The sequence below is a fragment of the Bos taurus genome, chromosome 11, assembly GCF_002263795.3.
Source record: "Bos taurus isolate L1 Dominette 01449 registration number 42190680 breed Hereford chromosome 11, ARS-UCD2.0, whole genome shotgun sequence".
Lineage (NCBI taxonomy): Eukaryota > Metazoa > Chordata > Mammalia > Artiodactyla > Bovidae > Bos > Bos taurus.
The window spans coordinates 100095985-100119112 of record NC_037338.1 but is presented as its reverse complement, the minus strand read 5'-3'; the positions used below and the strand labels follow the sequence as shown (position 1 = coordinate 100119112).

General features: G+C 52.6%; 2 protein-coding genes across 2 annotated transcripts in view; one reads left to right on the top strand and one right to left on the bottom strand.

The window, feature by feature from the left end:
• Positions 1-2776: 2776 nt before the first annotated feature.
• On the top strand, positions 2777-8439 carry LOC107132964 (uncharacterized). The gene is made up of 2 exons (XM_015473684.3): positions 2777-6003; positions 8369-8439. Exon 1 carries the CDS (start codon positions 4491-4493, stop codon positions 5442-5444), a length of 954 nt encoding a protein of 317 aa, XP_015329170.1. The 5' UTR covers positions 2777-4490; the 3' UTR covers positions 5445-6003; positions 8369-8439.
• PRRX2 (paired related homeobox 2) overlaps positions 8341-23128 on the bottom strand; it is a 51497-nt gene continuing 36709 nt past the window's right edge. The window contains exons 2-4 of the mRNA XM_024999588.2: positions 11116-11303; positions 10113-10291; positions 8341-8820 (exon numbers count right to left, since the gene is read on the bottom strand). Coding sequence (XP_024855356.1) covers positions 8685-8820; positions 10113-10291; positions 11116-11303 — 503 coding nt within the window. The 3' untranslated portion in view covers positions 8341-8684. The remainder of the gene's footprint in view (positions 8821-10112; positions 10292-11115; positions 11304-23128) is intronic.

Below are 23128 nucleotides of genomic sequence, written 5' to 3'. Positions count from 1 at the left end.
CTCCACCTGCATGTGAGACCCCCACCTTCCTCCTGACCCTGGGAGGGGGGCGGGGCTGGTGGAGCAAAGCAGAAGCCTTGCGGAGGGTGGGGCTGTGTGGAGCCTGGGGGCTCTGGAACCACGGCCCAGGGTGCAGGCAAGGACTTTAGGGCACAGTCCGCGCCTGGAGAAACAGGGCTGCCCCTGGTTGGGGCTTGGTGTCTGGGGGGGAATCCTCTCTTCGACTCTGAATCAGGTGAAGGCCCCAAGCAGGGCCAGGATGTCACACAGACCCCAGGATCACAGGGCCCTTGGGCTGCGAGTTGAGGCCGTTGCCTCAAAATGTTGCCAATATGGTTTAATGTGGTAGAACCTTTCCCCCACCCCCCAGTCCCAGGACACACCCATTCTGAGAAAGCCCACGCCAGGTGATGGCTGGTGGGCCCCAACTGGACTCCCCAGTCTTCTAGGAGGCCCCTTGGGGGAACCGCTGGGGCTCCCTCATTTAATGGATTTCGTGGCTCTAGCCTTCAAGAGTATGTGGTATTTGATACGTGGTACTCTAGTCAAGGCTATGGTTTTTCCAGAGGTAATGTATGGATGTGAGAGTTGGACTGTGAAGAAAGCTGAGCGCTGAAGAATTGATGCTTCTGAACTGTGGTGTTGGAGAAGACTCTTGAGAGTCCCTTGGACTGCAAGGAGATCCAACCAGTCCATTCTGAAGGAGATCAGCCCTGGGTGTTCATTGGAAGGACTGATGCTAAAGCTGAAACTCCAGTACTTTGGCCACTTCGTGCGAAGAGTTGACTCATTGGAAAAGACCCTGATGCTGGGAGGGATCGGGGGCAGGAGGAGAAGGGGACGACAGAGGATGAGATGGCTGGATGGCATCACTGACTCGATGGACATGAGTCTGAGTGAACTCCGGGAGTTGGTGATGGACAGGGAGGCCTGGGGTGCTGCAATTCATGGGGTCACAAAGAGTCGGACATGACTGAGCGACTGAACTGAACCCTGGTATGTGAGGGACTTGGAGGAACAGGCCAGGATGAGAGGACAAAGGGGCTGGTTTTCAGCCCTGGAGGCAGGAACAGACCCTGGGGTCCCCCTTGGGAGGTGGAGCCCAATCCCCACAGCATTAAGGGCTCCCGGGACTTCTGTGCGTGTCCCAGGAGGCCACTGGCTTCTGGGGCCAGAAGCTTGTGTGTGCCTCTGATGGCTTCTTCCCACTCAGAGGGGGCTGGCAAGCCCCCGCAGCACCTTCCTCCTTCCCTGTCCACCTCTCCCTCTAGAATGTGCACTTTGGGGGAACATAAATTTGGATCTGCGTCGTTCCCTGTGCGCCTGTGTCCCCAGTTTTTGTAAGAGCACCTGGCTTCTAGGGCGTGTCTGTTAATGAATGATGTGTAAAATGAATGTGTGTGTGTGTGTGTGTGTGTACACACAGTATAGACACAGGGATTCAGAACTGGCTTTATCCCAGATGGAATTCCACAACAGAAACATGTGGATTGAGGGTGTTTGGCACAGGAGAGATGTCATCGATGTGTCACAGATGTGATGACATCTGTGCTCAGGGGCTCAAAACCTGAACCTTTGGTCATCGTTTGAGATTTTCCTTAATAATACATCTGCACTTCCTCCCAGGGCTTTCGATGGTCCATACCATGAATTTTAACAGCTCCCTGGCCTTCCATCATCCCGGATACCCTCATCATTTATTTATCTGCCCTTATTGTTGGATAATTGATTTTCTAAGCTGCATCAGCATAAGCAGTGCTTTCGTGGGCACCTTCGAACATAAATCTCTGGGCCAATCTATTGTTTTCAGGTATGTCACTAGAAGTAAAATTACTGGGCCAAAAGGCATGCCTGTTTTTAAGGCGTGTATATATCGTTCTCCAAAAAGATGGTTCCAATTTGAATAGGGTTCTAAAAAGAGTTTTGTCAGTTTTTAGTACCCAAGTAGGGAAATGCACAAGTGTGCATAGAGACCACCCACAATCCACCTCCCTGAGAAAACAACGGTTCACGCTATGACTTTCCAGATTTTTAAACTATGCTTATTAAATAAACATACAAACTGTATGTAAAATATGTAATATGCATATATTTTATGCATATTAAACACATAATATTTATACTTTATATATTACCTCCCTTTCCCGGAGATCCTGCTGCGGCCACCCAAGAGACAGTGGTTGCTCCTCTTGATCTCTGTGCCCACCAAGAAGATGTTGAGTGGCTTCATTTTTTTAAAGTTTGAATTATGAAAATAATAAGGCTGTCCTTTCCATTTTCTGAATATAAAATTACAACATTGGATTATTCTGTTTCATACTACACACATCTCCCCAGACATGCGGATGGGCGTGCCGTCTAGAGTTTAACTTGCTTTTTAAAAAAAAAATTATTTATTTTTGGCTGTGCTGGGTCTTCATTGCTGGGTGGACTTTTCTCTAGTTGTGGCAAGCGAGAGTCACTCTCCAGTTGGAGTGAATGGGCTTCTCGTTGCAGTGGCTTCTCTCGTTGCGGAGCCCGAGTCTAGGGCACTCGGGCTCAGCAGTTGTGGGCCCCCGGCTCTGGAGCGCAGGCTCAGTGGTTGTGGCACATGGGCTTGGTTGCTCTGCAGCATGTGGGATCTTCCCCGACCAGGGGTCAAACCTGTGTCTCCTGCATTGGCTGGTGGACTCTCCACCACTGAGCCTCCAGGGAAGTCCCTTAACTTGCTTTTTTAAAAAAAAATTGCACTATATTGTAACCCTCCAGGGAATACATTTTCACTGGAGGAGGAGGACTGGGTGGGCAGGATGTTGCTGCAGGGGGAGTGTGGGAGGAGGGGGGCACTGTGGGGAGAAGGGCTGAGTTGTCGGGATTGTCTGAAGAATCTGGAGTAGGAACAAGAGGGGTTTAAGGCTGGACATGGAGAGTAGGGCTGGATGCCAGGACCTCAACACCTGATCTGGGTAATGGGACCTTGTTGGGAGGGTCCTGGGGGGCCCCAGGAGGCTTTAGGCAGGAGAGGGACATGCTCAAGGCTGTCTTTTAGGGCAGTTAATCTGTCAGTTTATGCAGAATGGCTCAGAAGGTGCTAAGATGGCAGATAATTTGAGCAGAGGCTTCAGGTCTGTGTCCTGGGTCTGGGGTCCTTTGGGTGTGCCACGGGTAGAGAGAGAAGCTGAGCTCAAGTGGACTTCCAGACTCTGTCTCCATCTGCTTTAGCTTTTGATGTTGGGTAACGAGTTGTCACAAACACAGCAGCTGAAAACAACATCCAGAGACTTCCCTGGAGTTCTAGTGGTTAGGATTCTGCTCCCAGTGCAGGGGGCACAGGTTCAATCCCTGGTCTCCTGGTTGGGGAACTGAGATCCCACAAGCTATGTGGCACAGCAAAAAGAAAAAAAGAAAAAAAAAAAAAAGAAAGCAACAGCCATTTATGATCTTACAGTTTCTATAGGTCAGGAGCCTGGGCACAGCTTAACTGGGTCATCTGCTCAGGGTCTCACAGGCTGCAGTCAAGGAGTCCCCAGCTGAGGTCTCATCTGGAGTTCAGTGTCCTCTTCTGAGCTCGTTCAGATGTCAGCAGGATTGGTTTCTTGTTTGTTTCTCAAGGCTAGAGGGAGCCTCCCTCTCTGCTCTGAATCTCTTCTTCCAGGGAAGACCTGAACTGTCTTTTAAAGGGCTTACCTGATTAAGCCAAGCCCACCCAGGACAATCTCTCTTTTGATCAAAGTCAACTGAGTAGGGACCTTAATCACATAAAGTCAGAGATTCTACCCCTACCCAAGGAGAGGGCATGACAAAAAGTGTGTCTGCCTGCGGTGGGAATCATGGGGCCATCCTAGAATTATGCCATCCACACTACTTTTTCAAGGGCACCTTCTGAGTTCAAGGTGCCCACTCCTGACCCCTCATATCCCAAGTTCAATCCATTGCCACTTCTAAGATGTGAGCTAAATGTTAAGAAGCTCTCAATACACTCTTCCCAGCACTTTCAATAGAGAAGGGAATTCTTGATAATCACAAGCTTCAAGACCTGGAGGACTCCCAGTGGGCTAACAGGAGTGGTGTAGCTTCAGATGGGGGCTACTCATCAATAGTTGCTGAAAAGACAAGTCCATCTCTGAACTGAAGCACCATGAAAGGGACACAAAAGGGAAGAAAGCACTTTTTTCCTCCTACTTCAAAGAGCTACTTATATAGCTGGGACGATCACATTGGTCTGCTTGTTTTGTTTCCCTGTGAGGTTATTAATCTCATTACAGAAAACATGGAGATAAGTGGATTGTGAGCCATTATAAAGTATTTACATTCCGGTTTGGGTCTTCCTAGACTTTTTACATTGCATGTTCGAAAATGTATGACAAACATCTTGGCACACGTTGCTACCCCCTCCCCTCCTCGCGCCCCCTCCCCCTTATTTTGGATTACTTTTTGAAGTAGGGCTTAGAGAAGGAATTACTGGGTCAAAGTATGCAAGCGTTTTTGAGGCTGTTGGTACATTTTCCAAAATGCTTGTGTTGATGTTTATACAGGGGCCCCGGCTGGTGATCTGGGACTTGCCTGTTACTTTATCTTCGGGTCAGGAGCCTGGGCCAGCTCTGGCGATCTGTGTGGGAGAGAGCCCTGCTTCTCCCAGCTCTGTGTCTGGCAGAACAGACACAGCGCTCCCCACAGCGCCCTCCAGGGGCCAGCGGCAAAAGTGCAGAAGCGGGGGTGGGGGAGGGGGTGGGGTACCGTGTTGCTTGGGTACAGGCACCGCCCCGCCCCAGCTGTGCCCACGAAGTGTGTGCTTGGAAGGGGCAAAGGGGAGAGCCAGACTCTCTGGGCAGGGAAAGCCAATTTTACTGCAGAACGGGGAGTCTGTTGACTTTCTCAAACTCCACCCCTCGCTCTGTATTTTTCCACCAAAAACACCGAAGCACTTGATGGAAGGTAACCGTGCCAACAACCCTGTGAGGTGGCTTCTGTCGTCACCCCCCATTTTACAGAGGGGGAAACTGAGGCCTGGAGAGGTGCCTCGCCTAAGGGAAAACTCCGGTCTTTATTTCTCAGGTTTTGGGTTTGGCAAGAAGAGCCAGAGACTGCCTTTCCTTCCGTCTCTCCCTCTTTCTCTCAAGTTCCCTTCTTTCAAACAGAAACAGAAGCCCAGGCACGCCATGCCCTGTCCCAAGCCTGCTTGGCCAGATGGGCAAAGGGGAGGCGGAGGGAGGAGGATTCCAAAGTCTCCCAGCCTGGGACGGGGGCCTCGGGTACCTTATCCTCATGGAAAAATTATATCCCTGGATGGTGCCCAGGGGGCTGCCCACGCAAGCCCTGTAATTAGGGCCACAATAGCGACAGCAATGTTGGAGTGCATTTGCTTTCACAAGGAGGGCCCCGTGCTCCCTCCCTCAGCTCCCCAGAGCTGCATGTGTAAACGATTAAGCTGGTTTGTTTTTTCTAGAGTGCTGGGGAGGAAGTGACATTGACATCCTTGCGGCCTGAGGGCAGGGCCAGCGCCTCTGTGGGAACCAGGCCCACGCCTCTCTCTGAACCTGGTCTCGGGACCCGCCTTTCCAGGCCCTAGCGGGAGCCCCCCACCCAGTGGCTAGAAGCCCCCCACCCAGTGGGGGTCCATCTCTGCTGCAGGCAGCCCCAACCTGGCAACGCTTCACGGCCGCTCCCTTTGGACTGAAAATAGAAAGACCAGACGTGCCTCTGTCTGAACTCCGGAGCGCTGCCCGGGACCTGGGCAGGCTCATCCACTTGCTCATGGCCAGTCCAGTGCTTCTGGGAGGAAAGAGGCCACTTTTCCTGGCTGTCCATGAGGGCACAGCTCTGGACCCTGTGCGCTGGCCCTTGGCTGGTGCAAATGCCCAGGGCGGGGGCAGGGGGTGGGGGTGCGGTAAGCTGCTTGTGAGGAGACCTCACTCAGACTAGGATGGCCCCAGTGCTCGTCGGATGGAAGGGCACCGACGAGCCCTTCAGTGGCCAGCAGGTGGCAGAAGAAGGCAGCTGGCTTCTTCCCGCCACCTCTACCAGGTGAGTCCTGCTTCCAGGGGCTCTTCCTCCTGGACACATCCATGTGTTTAAACCACATCCTGGCCCCCTGGCCTCCCCCTAGTCCAACAGCTAGTCATCAGCCTCTGTCTCTGCTGGGTCCAGGACGCCTCCTGAATTTCCCACTCTGTCCTCATCTGGTCCAGGCTGCTGCCCTCCTGCGTGGACAGCCTCTGCAGGGGTGTCTCTGCCTCCACACAGAGTCCAAGGTGGGGAGGGGGGGGTCCCTCTACCAAGCAACCCCCCTCCATGATGCCTCACTGCCAGGATCCACACTTCAGATCTGGCCACACAAACCCACGTAAACTGGTCCCTGCTTCTGTCCATCTTCATCCTGCATGAGATCCAGACCCAGAACTGTCCCCCTCTGGCCCAAAGAGACAGCTTCTGGCCTACCGCAGGGCCTTTACATATGCTGTTCCCCTAGCCAGAAACACTGTTCTCCCTCCCCTCTTCATCTTTCCAGGACACCTCCTCCAGGAAGCCTGCCTGGATGCCTTAGACGAGACTTGGGGCTCCCTGTGATTGAGATGGCCTCGGTAGCTAGGGACCCCATGTCAGTTCTCTGCTTTCTGCTCAGGGCCCTGCACATATCAAGAGTTTTACAATATTTGTTCAGTGAATGAATGGCAAATGGAGACCCAGAAATCACTTGCCTAAGGCAGAGGCCAAACTGAGCAAGAAGACACAGCTCTGACTGTCCCCCCTCACCCCCCATCCCTGTCCCCCATCACACACACATGATCAGGGCACTGGTCTCTTCTTGTTCTGGCCCCTGTAGTCAGCTGGGCAGAGCCAGCTGCAGACATCAGCAGAATGGCCCTCCCCATGCCTTCAGCTGGAGCCAGTGCCTCCCTCCGTTTATTGGTGCCCCCTACCAACTGACCAGAGCCTGAACCTGCCATCACAGGTACACGGCGATGGTCCCGGGGGCCGTTGGCACATCTGAAGAGGGTGACACCCACCCCACAGGAACTGTGTTTTCATGGTGCAATTCCCAGTGGAAGATGGGGAAGAGTCTCTGGGGGTGACTTGGGAGATGGGGAAGGTCCTCACCTCACTCGGGGACGGTCACACCTTGTAAAACAAAAACAGAGACCGTTTCTTATGTTAGGATTGCCACGTGGCTTTGACCTGTTCAGGGTCACCTAGAAGATGCAGCCTGTGGCGAGGATGCTGGCCCTTTGGAGGTGTTTTGATACCATATGGGCAGGGAAGACTGGAGGAGTGGGGTCCATCCATGGAGTCCAGTGGTGTGATGAGAGGCTGAGCACCTCTGGGCCGTCTAGGGGTCGGGAAGTGTGTTCTTTGTTTTTCTATTTTTGGCCATGTCACATGGCTTGGTAGGATCTAGTTCCCCAATCAGGGACTGAACCTGGGAGACAGCAGTGAAAGCACTTAGTTCTAACCACTGGCGGGCATGCATGCTAAGTCGCTTCAGTCGTGTCCTACTCTTAGAACAGTGGAGTGGGTTGCTATGCCTGCTTCCAGGGGACCTTCCCCACCCAGGGATCGAACCCATGTCTCTTATGTCTCTTGCATTGCCAGGTGGGAACCTACCACTAGAGCCACCTGGGAAGCTCTAACCCCTGGACCCCCAGGGAATTCCCCTGGGAAGTGTTGTGTCTCACTTCCTGGGGGCTGGTTGCAGAAATGATCTCTTAACCTCTCTGGAGGCTATGCCCATCAGGAGGGGTGGCCTGGGGCCAGGTGGAAAGGGCTGGCTTCAGACCACTCCCCTCACTGCACAATTTTCTGCAGACTCCTGAGTGGCTGGTGGCACACAGGTCCTCTGTCACCCCCAGTGACCATCTGCAAAAGGGCAGGCTGGAGAACTTGGAAGAAGGGCTCTGGTGGTCTTGACTGTTAGACCACCAGAACCACTCTGTCCTGTAAGCCCACCTGGGGCCCCCTCTCTGCACCCCCACTGTCTGAGCCATTCGCCCAGGCCCCTCCACAGCCAAAGGCCCAGGGGCACCCACACCTCCTGCGTGTCCAGCAGCAAGGGCTTTAATTGCAGCCCCTGCCCCCAACACCTGTGCTTCCCCTGCCATAGGGTAGGGGAGACACCCCCTGCCCAGAGAGGGCTGGGATCCTGCCCAGAGTCACACAGCAGGGTTTCTCCCAAACACCTGGGTGTCAGGGGCTCCGGGGAAGGTCTCTGTCCTCCAACCCCACTCCCCGCCCCTGGGGTCTGCACGGTGATAAAGGACTTTTTCAGAACGAGGGACACAGACGAGGGCAGCTGGCCCCCCAGAACAGCCCCTCATTGGTTTGCTGTCCTGTCCGCAACCCCCCCACAACCTTTGGGGGCTTAAACAATTTCTTCTTTTTTTATTTCTTACAGACAACAGCTTTTTGGCTTTCATACACCAAGTAAGTGAGGTCCTCGGTGAGCTGCTATTCCACCTTCTGGCCCAACCCCTCCAAGGATCAGGGGCCGAAGTCTCCAGCGGCCGTGGATGAGGGGCTGAGCCAGGCTCCAGGCATCTCAGCAGCCTCTTGGGCCCAGGAGTCTGGGCTGCAGAGAAGGGCCAGCCAGGAGAGCCCACCCAGCCTGTCCTGGAGACAGGGGGCAGGAGAAGGTCACTTTCCTGCGTGTCTGCCCTCTTTTCTGTTGTCGTTAGACCAGGGAGGCACTGGGATCCTGGCGGAGCCGGCTGTCAGTTCACGGTGGGCACCTGGCTGTGATGCAGGCTGAACTCCTTGGCCTTGAGACGGAGACTGGCGATACTGTTGGCCATGCTGACCCCCGGGGTCGCGGGGCCTGAGCCTCCAGGGCTGTAGGGCGGCACCGTGCTGGGGGCGACAGAAGACACAAGGACATGTCGGTGCTGCCCGGAGCTGACCACCCTGGCTGTCCATCCAAGGACCCCAGCCTCTGGTCCTCCTGCCTCCCCTCCTCAGCTCGCAGGCAGCCTTCCCCTGGGGCTGGAGGTGACCTGTGGCCGCAAGATTTAGGGCAGAGGCAGAAGGGCCCACGGTCGGCACTGGGACCTGGAGCCGCCCCTGCAGGTTTGGGGTCATTCCTCGCTGGACCAGGAACTTCCTGCATCCTGTTCACCCCCCAGCGCCCAGCGGGTGCCTAACACACAGCAGGGTGGGGGTGGGATGAACGCACACCTGTATGGAAGGACACCTCCTGATGGTTCTCCTGCCCCAGGTAAGGAGAGGGCAGGGAGGGGGTGGGAGGGCTGTGGGTCTAGCGTGGACATTTCCAGGACTCAGATCCCACAAGCTGACCCACTGGATCTCCTGATACCAGGGCTCCCACAGAGCTGCTCACACAGCCTAAGGGGTGGACAGCACCCCTGGGAGCTGTGGGGTGCAAAACCCCAACTCCCCAGCACCCCCTCCCTCTCCCGCCCTGCCCTGCCACCTTTTCCTGGCTTTGACCAGGACAAAACTGCCCTAGCCCTCGCCTCCAGGTCCCAGCCAGGTCCCCAGGACTGGGAACCATCCTCGGGGGCCCTCCCGGCCTCCCTCCAGGATGACCGACAAGAGGTGCGGAGGTGCTCGCGCCAGCCTAGAAAGCTGCAGGTTTTCTTTCTTTTTTATTTAAAAAAAAATTTATTTAGTCATTTATTTGGCTGCGCTGGGTCTTTGTTGTGGCATGTGGGCTCTTTTAGTTGTGGCTGTTAAAGTTCTGCTGAAGATCTAGTTCCCTGATCTAGATCCCTGTGGGATCTAGTTCCCTGACCAGGGATGGAACCCAGGCCCCCGGGATTGAGAGTGCAGAGACTTAGCCACTGGACCACCAGGGACGTCCCAGAAATTGGCAGCTGTTCAGCTCTCTCAGGGTGACAGGGGTTCTCCACTCCCTACTCTCATCTTCTTGCCAGTCCACACATTTACAAATATACGTGCGTGCACGCACGCGCACACACAAACATACACACACACATTCTTACAACCTCCCCCATGCACACAGTCACACGCCTGCCCACACACCCCCAGTCCACGGAGGGCCTGGGCCCCTTTCACAGTTCTCTCCAGAGCCTCGAAGGAATCTGGATCCTAAAACACCCCATGGGGGTCTCCAGACTGCTGCCCGCCCGCCAACCCTGACCGGAAGCAGTTCCCACTCTTACCTGTAGGGGGACGAGGCTGTCCAGGAGAGATAGTCCGGGCTCAGGGTGGTGGGCCGGGGAGCCACCGGCTGCTCGATGGCGGCCTCCTGACTGTAGGACTTGAGCAGCGAGGCCGAGCGGTTGGCCAGCATGGCCCGCTCGTTTCTGCGGAACTTGGCCCGGCGGTTCTGAAACCAGACCTGGGGGTGGGAAGGAGCCATGAGTGGGCTGCCAGGGGGACCCAAGTCCTTTTGGACCCACTGTGTACCTGCTCTGTCACCCACCCTACACTGGCGGCTTCATTTCCCTGAGCCTCAGTTTTCTCATCTGTAAAATGGGGGTGATATAGTGCCTGCCGCTGGGTCAGTGTGTGTTGGAGACTGTGCCAGTGGAGGAATGAAGGCATGAACCGATGAACATTTAGCTGCTGGAAGGTTGTAATGAAGAGAGCTGTACGCTGGGCACTCTGCTCAGAGCTGGCACGGAGAAAGCCCTGGACACTTTAAAACGACTTTTATTTATCAAAACCCTCTGTGCCAGACACTGAGCTAAGCCACAAAAATAATTCTTTTCTCATAAGAAGGCTATAAAATAGACCCACGCGATCCTCATTTTACAGGGAAGCCACCCTGTGGGCTTCCCTTATAGCTCATCTGCCTGCAGTGCAGGAGACCCCAGTTGGTTTTGATTCCTGGGTCGGGAAAATCCCCTGGAGAAGGAAATGGAAACCCACTCCAGTACTCTTGCCTGGAGAATCCCATGGACAGAGGAGCCTGGTGGGCTGCAGTGCATGTAGTCGCAAGAGTCAGACACGAGTTAGCGACTACACCACCACCACCACCTATGGCACAGAGGGGTTAAGTAACTTGCTGAAGCTCACACAGCTGGCCAGTGGCAGGGCTTGGATCGGACCCTCAGCCCTCCTGGCCTCAGACGCCCCCGCACACCTTGGCAATTCCTTAACCCTGAGTGCATGGTGGCTGTACACGCTCCTGCGAGGAGCCCACGGACTCGCAGCGCTCACCTGGACGCGCGCCTCGCTGAGGTTGACCCGCCGGGCCAGCTCCTCCCGCACGAAGGCGTCGGGGTAGTGCGTGCGCTCGAACACGCGCTCCAGAGCCTGCAGCTGGCTGCTGTTGAACGTGGTGCGGTTTCGCCGCTGCTTCTTCTTCCGCTTGGCGGCGCTGCTGCGCCCGGGGCTGGGACACTCACCTGCAGAGGGACCCAAGGGTCAGCTCAAGGCCAGGCCGGGCCGCCCCTGCGCCCGCAGGCGCCCACATGGTCACGACTCAGGCAACGTGCGCTGAGCGCTTTAACCTGTGTCTTCCCACTGCGGGTGGATGGTCCAGCCCTGAGATTAGGACCCTTTAATTCACTCCTTTGTTAATTTCTTTATCCATCCATCCATTTATTCTACAACACACTTACTGAGCACACGACGTGGCAGGCACAGGGCTAGGGCCCTGGGGATATAAAGGTGAACCAGAGCAGCCAGGTCCCCCTCCTGGGGAGCCAGGGGACAGGCACCTGCTGCCATGAGGAACAACAGACCTGATCAGGGAGGGCCAGAGGCATCTACGTGTCCTCAGAAGCTGGCTCAAACTCTGGGGTATGGTCAACCGCCATGGGTATTTGTTGTTGAATTACATTAATATATAAAAAGGCACAGTGAAAGTCACAGTTCTGAGGGTCCACTGCATGCAGGTAGGCTTTTTAACACCCACAGACCATTGGATGTTCACAAAAACCCAGGCAGGTGCTATTCACCTCCTCATGCCCCATCTACGGAGGAGGGGGGAGTTCAGTTACTGTTTCCACATTTCAATTTTACCCAGGGGTTAAACTGCTGACCCTTCATCCTGAAGGGCCCAGCTCACTGCTCACTCCTCCAGGAAGCCCTCCCTGATCTCCTGAGTGCACACGGAATGCTCTCTCCTCCATTGCATTCACTGGACACTTAGAACCAACCCTGTCTGGTTCAGTACTTGCTTATGTATCTTATTTTCTTATTAAAAATGTGTATGTTATGGATAAGCAACAAGGTTCTACTATATAGCACAGGGAACAATATTCAATATCCTATAATTAAGCATAATGGGAAAAGAATATGAAGAAGAATGTATACAGGTATAACTGAATCACCTTGCTGTACACCAGAAATTAACACATTGTAAATCAACTATACTTGGAAAAAAAAAAAGGATACTTCATCAAATTAAAGAATCTGGAGATTTCATGTTAAAAAAAGTATATTCTAATAACCAAGTAACATCAGTGTCACAGTAAAAGATTCAGACAACACAGAAAAGGACAAAGGAAAAGTAATGACGCCCTTCTCTTGACTCTACTCCCCAAGCTTTACAAAATTACAGATGTGCATTTAAAATAACTTACAAGCATGACTCTACAAATGACCCTACTTCACCCCTTTTCATGACTGAGTAATATCCCATTGTGTTCATGTGCATCTTCTTTCTCCATTCGTCATTGAGCATTTAGGTTCTTTCCATGTCCTGGCCATTGTAAATAGTGCTGCAATGAATATTAGGGTACACATGTCACAGAACGAAATAGGGTCATTTGTAGAGACGTGGGTGGACCTAGAGTCAGTCAGATAGGCTGTATAAGTCAGAAAGAGAAAAACAAATATATATTAATGCATATATGTGGAATCTAGAAAAGTGTTACAGATGAACATATTTCCAGGGCAGGAAGGAAGGCTGGGAGGGACGGGGAGATCAGGACGGACACATGTAGACTGTGCTGTGCTGTGTTTCGTTGCCCAGTCGTGTCCGACCCTTTGCGACCCCGTGGACTGTAGCTCACCAGGCTCCTCTGTTCCTGGGGATTCTTCAGGCAAGAATACTGGAGTGGGTTACCACACTGTCCTCCAGGGGCCACTGCTGCTAAGTCACTTCAGTCGTATCTGACTCTGTGCGACCCCATAGACGGCAGCCCACCAGGCTCACCCATCCCTGGGATTCTCCAGGCAAGAATACTGGAGTGGGTTGCCATTTCCTTCTCCAATGCATGAAAGTGAAAAGTGAAAGTGAAGTCGCTCAGTCGTGTCTGACTCTTAGCGACCCCAGGGACTGCAGCCTACCAAGATCCTCTGTCCATGGGATTTTCCAAGCAAGAGTACTGGAGTGGGGTGCCATTGCCATCTCCGCATATATACACTACCATGCATAAAATAGATATCTAGTGGGAACCTGCTATAAAGCACAGGAAACTCAGCTCGGTGCTCTGTGATGACCTAGAGGGGTGGAATAGGGGGTGGCTGGGGAGGAGGAGGTCCAAGAGGGAGGGGATATATGTATACTTATAGCTGATTCACTTCATTGTACAGCAGAAACTAATACAATTTTGCAAAGCAATTATACTCCAACAAAGTAAAATTTAAAAAGCTTACAAGTATGAGATCACGCTGAACACACTGGTGCTGCAACGTTCCTCTTCCTATTTACTATACTCCTGAGACCGCTCCAACCCGGGCCAGCAAACCAGCCTTCTTTATTTGCATCATATGAACTGATCTGTATTTTCCCTTTTATTCCCTTCTTCCCTGGTGGCTCAGCTGGTAAAGAATCTGCCTGCAATGCAGGAGACGTGGAGTCAATCCCTGGGTTGGGAAGATCCCCTGGAGAAGAGAACAGCTACCCACTCCAGTATTCTGGCCTGCAGAATCCCATGGACTATTTCATGGGATCGCAAAGAACCAAAACAGTTGTCACAGGAACAGTAACCATCACCTGTTGTCGCAGTAACAGATTCAAACAACACAGAAAGGGACAAAAAGTTTCCGACTCTGCTCCCCAAGCTTTACAAAATTACGTGTGATTTAAAAATAATTTATAAGCATGACTCTACAAATGACCCTATTTCATTCCTTTTAGTGGTTGACTTTGAGCGACTTTACCACGTTCCCTGTCCCACCTTCCACCTGTCAGAACCATTGTAAAATTCGTCTTTGCTTTATCCTTTCCACACTGCTTTTTGCAGTTTTTTTTCTTGTATTTTCTCCTGCTCTTCTATTGGAAGCTAGCAGACTGTGGACTGCTGTGCCCCTCTCTTTGATCCCACTGAGCAACACATCCCAGGGATTTTGCCACCCAGTACAGACAGCCCTGCATGTGGCTCTGTGCCACTCAGTTGTGCAAATGTACTAGGTTTTTAAAAATATTTATTTATTTATTTGGCTCTGCGGAATCTTTCCATTGTGGCACGAGGGATCTAGTTTCCTGACCGAGAATCGAACCCAGGCCCCCTCTGCATCAGGAGGGCAGAGTCTTCGCCACTCGACCACCAGGGAAATCCCTAAACTGTGGTTTATTTAACTAGAACCAGAGCCCTATCGATTGGCAGGTGGTGTGTTTCCCATCTTTTGCAACTCAGAAGAATACCACAGTGAATAACCTCATGCTAACATGATATTCTATTTTTTCCAGTGAATATTTGGGACAGATTCCTAGAATTGGGATTGTTGGGCCAATGAGTAAAAAGCTAGCTAGAGCCAAGGACCCCCTCCAGGGTTCCCAGCAGCAGTGGATGGGAAGGCCAGTTCTGCTCCCAGCTGGGTCAGCAGAGGGTGTGGATAACCTTTTGGATTTGGGGACACACCCTGTATTTTTGCTTCCCCAGTTACACATTCCCTTTATGTTGCTGCTCAATTGCTCATTCATGTCCGATTCTGCGACCCCATGGACTGCAGCACGCCAGGCTTCACCATCTCCAGGAGCTTGCTCAAATTCACGTCCATCAAGTCCGTGATGCCATCCAACCATCTGGCCCTCTGTCGTCCCCTTCTCCTCCTGCCCTCAATCTTTCTCACCATCAGGGTCTTTTCCAATGAGTCAGCTTTTCGCATCATGTGGCCGAGGTACTGGAACTTCAGCTTCAGTATCGGTCCCTCCAGTGAATATTCAGGATTGATTGCCTTTAGGATTGACTGGTTTGATCACATCCTACACTCTTCACACGATGCTGAGTTGCTCAGCTGAGCATCTAGAACATTCCAGGCCCGGCCACAGATACCATTCAATCCTGGCTTTTGAACGCTCCCACGTTCGCAGAGTTTACTGACTCTTGAGCCACCAGCTGATTGGATTGGAGGGCAAACTGTTCCATGAGTCCAGTAATGGTTGCATGGGTCGGAGGTGGGGGCAGGGGAGTCGTCAAGCAGGAATCAGGCAGGGTTTCCCGGGAAAAGATGGCCTTACTGGGTTTGGACCGGTGGTTCTCAATTGAGGGCAATTTAGCCTCCAGGGGACATCTGGCAATGTCTGGAGACAATTTTGAAGGTCAGGACTGAGAGGCGGATGGAGCTCCTGGGACGGAGGTAGAGGCCGGGGCTGCTGCTAAGTATGCTTCAGTGCCCAGAACAGACCCTGGATCAGGGAATTCTTTGGCTCACCGTGTGCACAGCGCTGAGGGAGAGAGGCCCTGGTTTGGAGGGAGGACCAGGAATTGAAGTCCAGTACTTTCCCCTTTGGAAAGTACTAAAAACACAGGACACATGTGGGAATGGGGTAGGCGGTGGCAGGGAACACGGAGCGAGCTGGCTTCGACTCCTGGACCCGCTTCAATCTTCACTCCTCACCCCTTTCCTCCAAGAAAAGGTGAAGATGGATGAGAATGTCTGGTGGCTGTGAATGTCTCTCCACCCCCGCCCCTCACCCCCTCAAGCGGGAAGAAACCTTACACCGAAATATCGAGGGTCGAGCGCTGAAAACCTGTGTGATCAAGACCCCAGAGAGTGGATGGAAGCTTCTGGAACACCAGCCATCGCGAGCCGATTTCCGCCCCCCCCCCGCCTTTAGGCAATGCTGCTTGGGCACAAACCCAACGCAGGAGGCCTTTCAGCCAAAAAAGGAGACTTTTTCGGGAAATTTCTGAGCAATTCAAAACGGAGGGTGTTGAAATGAAAACCATTTTGCAGCCTTGGCCCCTGCCAAGGGGGTGCCGGAAGAAACAACTCTGCTCTTTGGCTAAACTGCTGGAGCCTTGGAGCCGAAACTCTCAGGCAAGGGATTTACACCCCCAGCTCCAGCAACCCGACTCTCACACCCCTCACCCCAGCTGGGCTGGAGTCACTTCTCTCCGTCAGGGCAGCTGTGATGGAATGCGCTCAACCAAAGTGGGTCTGGGCACGAACAGCGTCCAGTGTTGCACACACTCCCATCCACTGGATCCCAGCATCTGCCCTACGAGGTGTTATCCCATTTCACACCCTGGGAAACTGAGGCTCTGAAAGGTTGACCCAAGATCACGCAGCTGGGACGTGCCTGTGGGGAGACTCAGGCAGCCTGGAGTATGAGTTTGTCTCTGCTGGGTCGTCTTCCCTCATTCTGCTGGTTCCCAGGGAAGGTGATGCCAGGTGTGGGGCGGGGCAGCGGGGGATCACACTCTCAGTCCCAGCTCTGGGAGACCTCATGGATCCTGTCATCTCACGGCTGTGTAAATGTCCCCAAGACTCCATCCTTGGGGGGACATCCTTGAGGGGGGAAGACCTCACCTCTGGGAGTCCTGCAGGACCGTGGCTTGCCCAGGGTCACACAAAGTTCCTGCAGAAGCTGAGTTTAACTGAATGCCAAGAGCACAGTCATCGCTCCATAAATGCTCGCTGCATTTAACATTTTTTTTTTGGTTGTGCTGCACGACATGTGGGATCTTCATTCTCAGACCAGGTATCGAACCTGCGCCCCCTGCATTGGAAGCGCAGAGTCTTAATCGCTGGGCCTCCAGGGAAGTTCCTGCCCTTAACATTCTTGACTGTATGCAACCCGCTTCCACCCCCCACCCCCCCAAAAAAACAAGGATCTTTCTTCTTCAGCCCAGCCCCTAGCAGAAAGCTGCTTCCAGTCCCAACTGCGGGCAGAGGCTGAGAAGAGGCCATTGAGGATGTGGAAGATTTAGGAGGTGTCTTGGAGGTGACCCAGGACTTGAACCCACAGCTTTGGCCTCAGCCAGGGCTCACTCTCAGGCTGCACTTTGCTTCCCAGTGGATGCGCCGGATGTTCGTTACCACGAGTTCCTGAATCGCCCCCTGAGAAGTGGATGTGGTGGGCGTGTGTCCTCTGGGGGTTCCACGCTTGAGCTTCAAGCATTTGGAAAATAAATAAATACTCTTGAAGCCTCGGGCCAGCGAGCACTGGGGCCAGGTCTGTCCCAAAAAGGCTGTGCCCAAAGTTTCCTTTTGTTCAGTAAAAGTTCTGGGATTGAAAATAAAGCCTGAAACCACCTCCATTTACCTGGGCTCTTTAGGGGCTACCGTGAGGGGCTGAGTCCGGGGAAAGATAAACGGACTCAGATAGCAGAGGCAGCCACGCTCTCTCTCTTACTACATTACAGTGAGAAAAAGTGACTGCTGCCCTGTTCTCTGCCATTAAATTATTTCACACATACCATTTACTTGGCTGACTTCAGGCCAAAGACATTTAAAAACTCTGCTCTCGGCCAAATGATCAAGTGTTCCTGGCTCCTTCCCCTGCACCCATGGTTTTTCTTATTCCATTTAATTTAAGGGTCTAAATAGTCTGGAGGGAATTAACTGCAAATTCTTCCTAAGACAAATAAACCCGGCCTCTTCGTTTCTGCCTTTCTCAAGCTGTTGAGAGACACTCTCTGTTTGTTTTTGCTTCAAATAGTCAGTTTGTGCCTGACCCTGGGGCCACGGCGAGCTCCAACCCAAATAAATAACTTTTATTAATTAGCATTTATTCCGACCGAATAAGCGGTCTCCCCCACCCCAAATGTGATCTCTGCCAACACGTTCACAAAAATAAACAACGGGTCCCCAGGACCTCGATGTGGATTTAACAAATTAACACTGGGCCTTGGTCAAAGGAGTTTTGAGGCTGCAGAAATACTTACAGCCAGAAGAGGCTGGGGAAGGAAGTGGAGGTGGGGGGGTGCATGGAGGCTGTGCCCCCTAACACCCAGGTTTCTTGGGAGAGAGCTGGGTTCCTTTGAAAGACCCCCTAGGAGTGGGGCTCAGACAGGAATTCTGGAATCTGTACCCTTATGTGCCTTCCAGGCAGCATCCCTGACTCCAGGGCCAGCAGGAGAGCCTTGGGAGAGAATCACGCCTCATCAGATAAGAAGTAACAGGGAGCAGAGGTGGTTAAGGAGGCCCGGGTCCTGGTTTAGGGCCGCAGGTTGGCGCTGGCTCATCAGCACAGTGGCCACAGGCGAAGCCTTTATTCCACCCCAGCCTCAGGAATCCCCCTGAGAAATGGAGGTAACAGGAATCACTTCACTGAACCCTCATGAGTATCCGACCTGGGTGCTCTTAGCCTGATTTTTACAGAAGGGGAAACTGAGGCACGGGGTTAAACAACCTGTCAAAGCCACATGGCCAGTAAAGGCTGGGGCAGGGACTTAAATCTGCACATTGGTCCAGAGCCCAGGCTTCTTACCACCTTGGCATAGGCAGCCGGCCCAATGAGTACCCCCAGGTCCTCTTGTAGAGGGATCCTGGGGTGGGGGAGTCTGTCCAGGGGCTTAGCGTGAATGGTCAGCCAAGAAGAGGGGGCTGAAGGCAACCGGAGCATCTCTAAAGCTGGGGTCTGTGCTGGAGTCCCCGGCACACAGGCCAGGGGTAGCTGGGAGGGGCATGTAGGGCAGGGTAGCTTTGAGAAGGGCCAGGGGGGTGCCAGCTTATGATGCCTGAGAGGGCAGAGCCAGGGTCGGGCCTGGCACTGTATGCGGCACTCATATTGGAAGGAAGAAAGGAAGGATGGGCAGGAGGGAGGAGAAGAAGCGTGGAACCTGGAGCCCTCTGGAGAAGGGCACCTGGGCTTCCGGGGGCTTCCCCAGGAGGCCAGCCCCACCCCACCCCCAGAATCTCAAGCAAGGAGCCAAGAGCCACTTTCACGCTTGGACCGGTCAGCCTCTGTCCAGGACACGCAGGGACCAAAGCTAAGGCACAAATGGGAGCAGGTGGTGAGATCACTGAGGCGAACTTTCCAGCATCACTCCCTGGAGGCCCTCAGCAACCTCGAGAGTTGGGGGGGGATGTCACTGCTTCACAGAGAAGACGGAAGGGGGGCCCAGAGAGGGGCTGGGACCTACCCAGGGTCACATAGCAAGTGAGGGCTTTCCCTCTGCAAATCCCAGACCCATTCTTTTTCTTACTACACCCCTGGTAGCTGCTTGGCAGAGAGAAGGGAGGGAGGAGGTAGCCCCAGTTCCCAGCCCAGCCCTGGGCAAACTGACCATGAACTTGACAGAGGTATGGGGCCATCCTCTTGAGAGCTTTCTGGTTCTATCTACTGGATGGGACCCCCAGGTCCCCCAGGTGGGCAGCGCCAGGACAGGGCGCCTCAGTGGTTTCAGAGATGTTGTCCCAGGTTAGTGGTCTCCCGGAGGCCAGCATTTACATTGGACAGGCACATCCTCTCCCTTGTGGACTCCTGCCCATTCCGTTCCTGGACTTGCCACTTCTCTCTGCCTCCCTGCTCACCTTCAGTTCTCAGCAGAATGCTGCCTCCTCTAGGAAGCCATCCCAGACACACACACAGCCCCCACCACAGCTCTGTCACGCTGTAGGGTAAATGTAGGGTCGTTTGTCTGGCAGGGACTGGAACTTAACTGTTTTCTGACTCCCTGGGACCCATCACAGGGCCTGGTCCAAGGTAGGAAGTGTTAATCGCTCAGTTGTGTGACTTTTTGTGACCCCCGTCGACTGTAGCTCACCAGGCTACTCTGTCCACGGAATTCTCCAGTCAAGAATACTAGAGTGGGTAGCCATTTCCTTCTCCAGAGGATCTTGCTGACCCAGGGATTGAACCTGGGTCTCCCGCATTGCAGATTTTTTACCGTCTGAGCCAGCAGGGAAGTCCAAGACAAACTCTGCACAAATATTTGTTGAGTGTTAAGTGAATGAATGAATGAATGAAGAGATAAACGAATGAATGAGGAGGCACTGAAAATGTGTGGGAAGACTTCAGAGTCTGCTCCTGTCCTGGGCTGTCTCCAGGGTCCAGGATCCTCCTCGCGGAGCTACAGAGGCCTGGCCAGGGCTGAGTCATGACAGCACGTGTCACAGGGCAGGGGGCAGGGGCTTGGGGCAGTGGGCTGGGGAGTCAGCCACCAACAACCACTGCCCAGCCACCCCTCCGAGGATGTTTCATCTCAATAATTCTGAACAAAAACCCAAGCAGCTGATCCACTTTTATACCTACCAGTCTGGAGAAGGAGAAAGTATCGCAGGAAGGAAGGTGAGGAAGGAAGACACACTGGCACCCAAGAGGGCAGAGAGGTGCCCTGGAGACCTATCCATGTCCCCATGGCCTCACAGGCCTCAGACAGCATATAAGAAGCCAGGGGTCATGGGCCACCCCCGTCCAGGACTGCTGCACCCCTAGGCCTTCCCAGCCTGCACAGTAACCAGTGTGTCTACGAGGAGGGCTCAGCCAGGCTTGGGCTGACCCTGGAGGAGGCTGGGGAGGAGAGTTCTGGAGGCAGGTGCAATGCATCTGGGTCTCCCTAGAGTCTAGAACCTCTATGCACAGGCACTCAGGACATGGCATGCTGCACACACTTCCATCAGGCCACTGGATGCCCCAAGAAGCCCTAGTGGCGGGGCCGGTGTGCCGGGGGAACTTGCCTTACTGGACAGCATGAACTTCTGTCACCTCAGGCCCTTTGCACATGCTGTTCCCTCTGTCTGGAGCCCTGCACCCCTTTTGCCTGGCGAATGCATCCCTGCCTTTAATCTCAGACTAGATGCCCTGTCGTTGGGGTCTTTTTCAGCCCCCAGACCAGACACATCTCCTTGGTACAGGCTTCTGGGCCCTCTCTCTCTCCTGCACATCTGTAATTAAGTCATTCTTCCTTTGGTTACCTGCTTCATGCCTGTCTCTTTCATTTCATTGTAAGCTCTAGGAAGACAGGGGGTGGTTTGCCTTGTCACTGCTGTATCTCCAGCACCAGGCAAGTAGTTTGGTTTCAGAAATATTTCTGAATGATTATATAAATGAGGGAAGGACTCGTTCCAAAAAAGGATAAGAAGTGTCAAGTTCCAAAGCCACTTCCCTTCACCCTCAAAAGGGTCAGACAATGGTTTCTTAGATATGACACCAAAAGCACAAGGAATTAAAGGACAAGAGAGAAATCAGACCTCTTCAAATCAAAAATTTTGTGAACATCATCAAGAGTTAAAAGGCAACTCACAGGATAGGAAAATTACTTACAAATCATATATTTGGCAAGAGACCTATATTTAGAAGATGTTAAAAACTCTTGTAACTCAACAACAAAAAGACAAACAATTCAGTTTAAAAATGAGCAAATAGGGACTTCCCTGGTGGTCCAGTGGCTAAGACTTCACGCTCCCAATTCAGGGGGCCCAGGCTCCACCCCCGGCCAAGGAACTAGATCCCACACGCTGCAACCAAGAGTCCGCATGCCACACCTAAGACCTGGTGCAGCCAAAAAAATACAGAAATATTTTACAAAAATAAATAAAAATGAACTAATGATCTGAATAGCCATTTCTTCAAGTAAGATATACAAATGACCAATAAGCACATGAAAACCTGCTCAACATCATTAACCATCAGGGAAACAGATGGAGAAGCAAAGCAAAATTCACAATGAGATAGCACTTCATGCCCACTAGGACGGCTAGAATCAAAAGACACAGTAACAAGGGGTGGCAAGAAGGCAGTGAAATCAGAACTTCCAGCCACTGCTGATAGGAATGCAAAGTGATGCAGCCGCTGTGGAAAACAGCCTGGCAGTTCCTCAAAATGTTAAAAATAGAGTTAGCATATGACCCAGTGATTCCACTCTCAGTTATATACGCAAGAGAAATGAAAACATATGTCCACACAAAAACTTGGATATGAATGAATGTTCATAGCAGTATTACTCATTATAGCCCCAAAAGTGGGAACAACCCCAAATGCCCATCAACTGACGTGTACACCAATATCCATACAATGGAATGTTATTCGACTGTCAAAAGGGATGAAGCACTGACCCATGCCACAAACGAATAACCGTTGAAAACATTCTCTGTGTGCGCTCAGTAGCTCATCATGTCCCACTCTTTGCAAACCCATGGACTGTAGCCCGCCAGGCTCCTCTCTCCATGGGATTTTCCAGGCAAGAATACTGGAGCAGGTTGCCATTTCCTACTCCAGGGGATCTTCTTGACCCAGGGATCGAACTTGTATCTCTTGCATCTCCTGTATTGGCAGGTGGATTCTTTACCACTAGCCCCATTATGTTGAATGGAAGAAGATGGTGACATTGACAGAAAGGCATATAATGTAAGATTCCACTCATATGAACTGCTCCAAATAGGCAAATCTATAGAGACAGGAAGTAGATTAGTGTTTGCCAGGGTGTTGGGGGAGGCTGGTGGAGATGGGGATTGGGGTGGGGTGAGAACTAAAGTGTGCAGGGTTGCTTGCTGGGTGATGAAAATGTTCTCAATCGATTGTGGTGATGGCTGCACAACTGAATAGATTAAAAATCACTGGATTGTATGCTTTAAATGGGTGAGTTGTATGGTATGTGAATTATGTTTCAAAAAGTTGTTCAACAAGAACACAGAAAAAGGGAAGGAGGCAGAGAGAAATACTGGGATTCGCTGAGGATAGCAAGGAAAGAAGACCCCTGTATGCTTGGGGGGTGGGGAGCCAGGGAAGAAAAGTGACAGCAAGTGGGGCGGGGGCTCAATCCTGCCTGGGAAGCCCCAAAGCCACGGGTCAGAAATGCTTAGAGAGATGGCAGCCACAAGCTGGGGTTCTCCGGATAGAATGTCTTTGTGTGGGGGCTGCTGGAGGCAGACAGGTGGGACCAAAACATCTTCAGAGTCCCAGGGCACTTTGACAAATGGGATCACTGGACCCAAGTGGGGAGAAGGGATGAAGCTACCAGACAGAGAGCATTTGCATCCTATTCTCAGGCACAGAGAAGGGTGGGAGGTCAGAAGCCAGACATAGCTGGCAATCTCAAAGGCTCTGGGTCCCCAGAGCTTCCCCTGGTGTCCCTAAAACCTCTGGGTCTGGGGCCTGATCACCTCC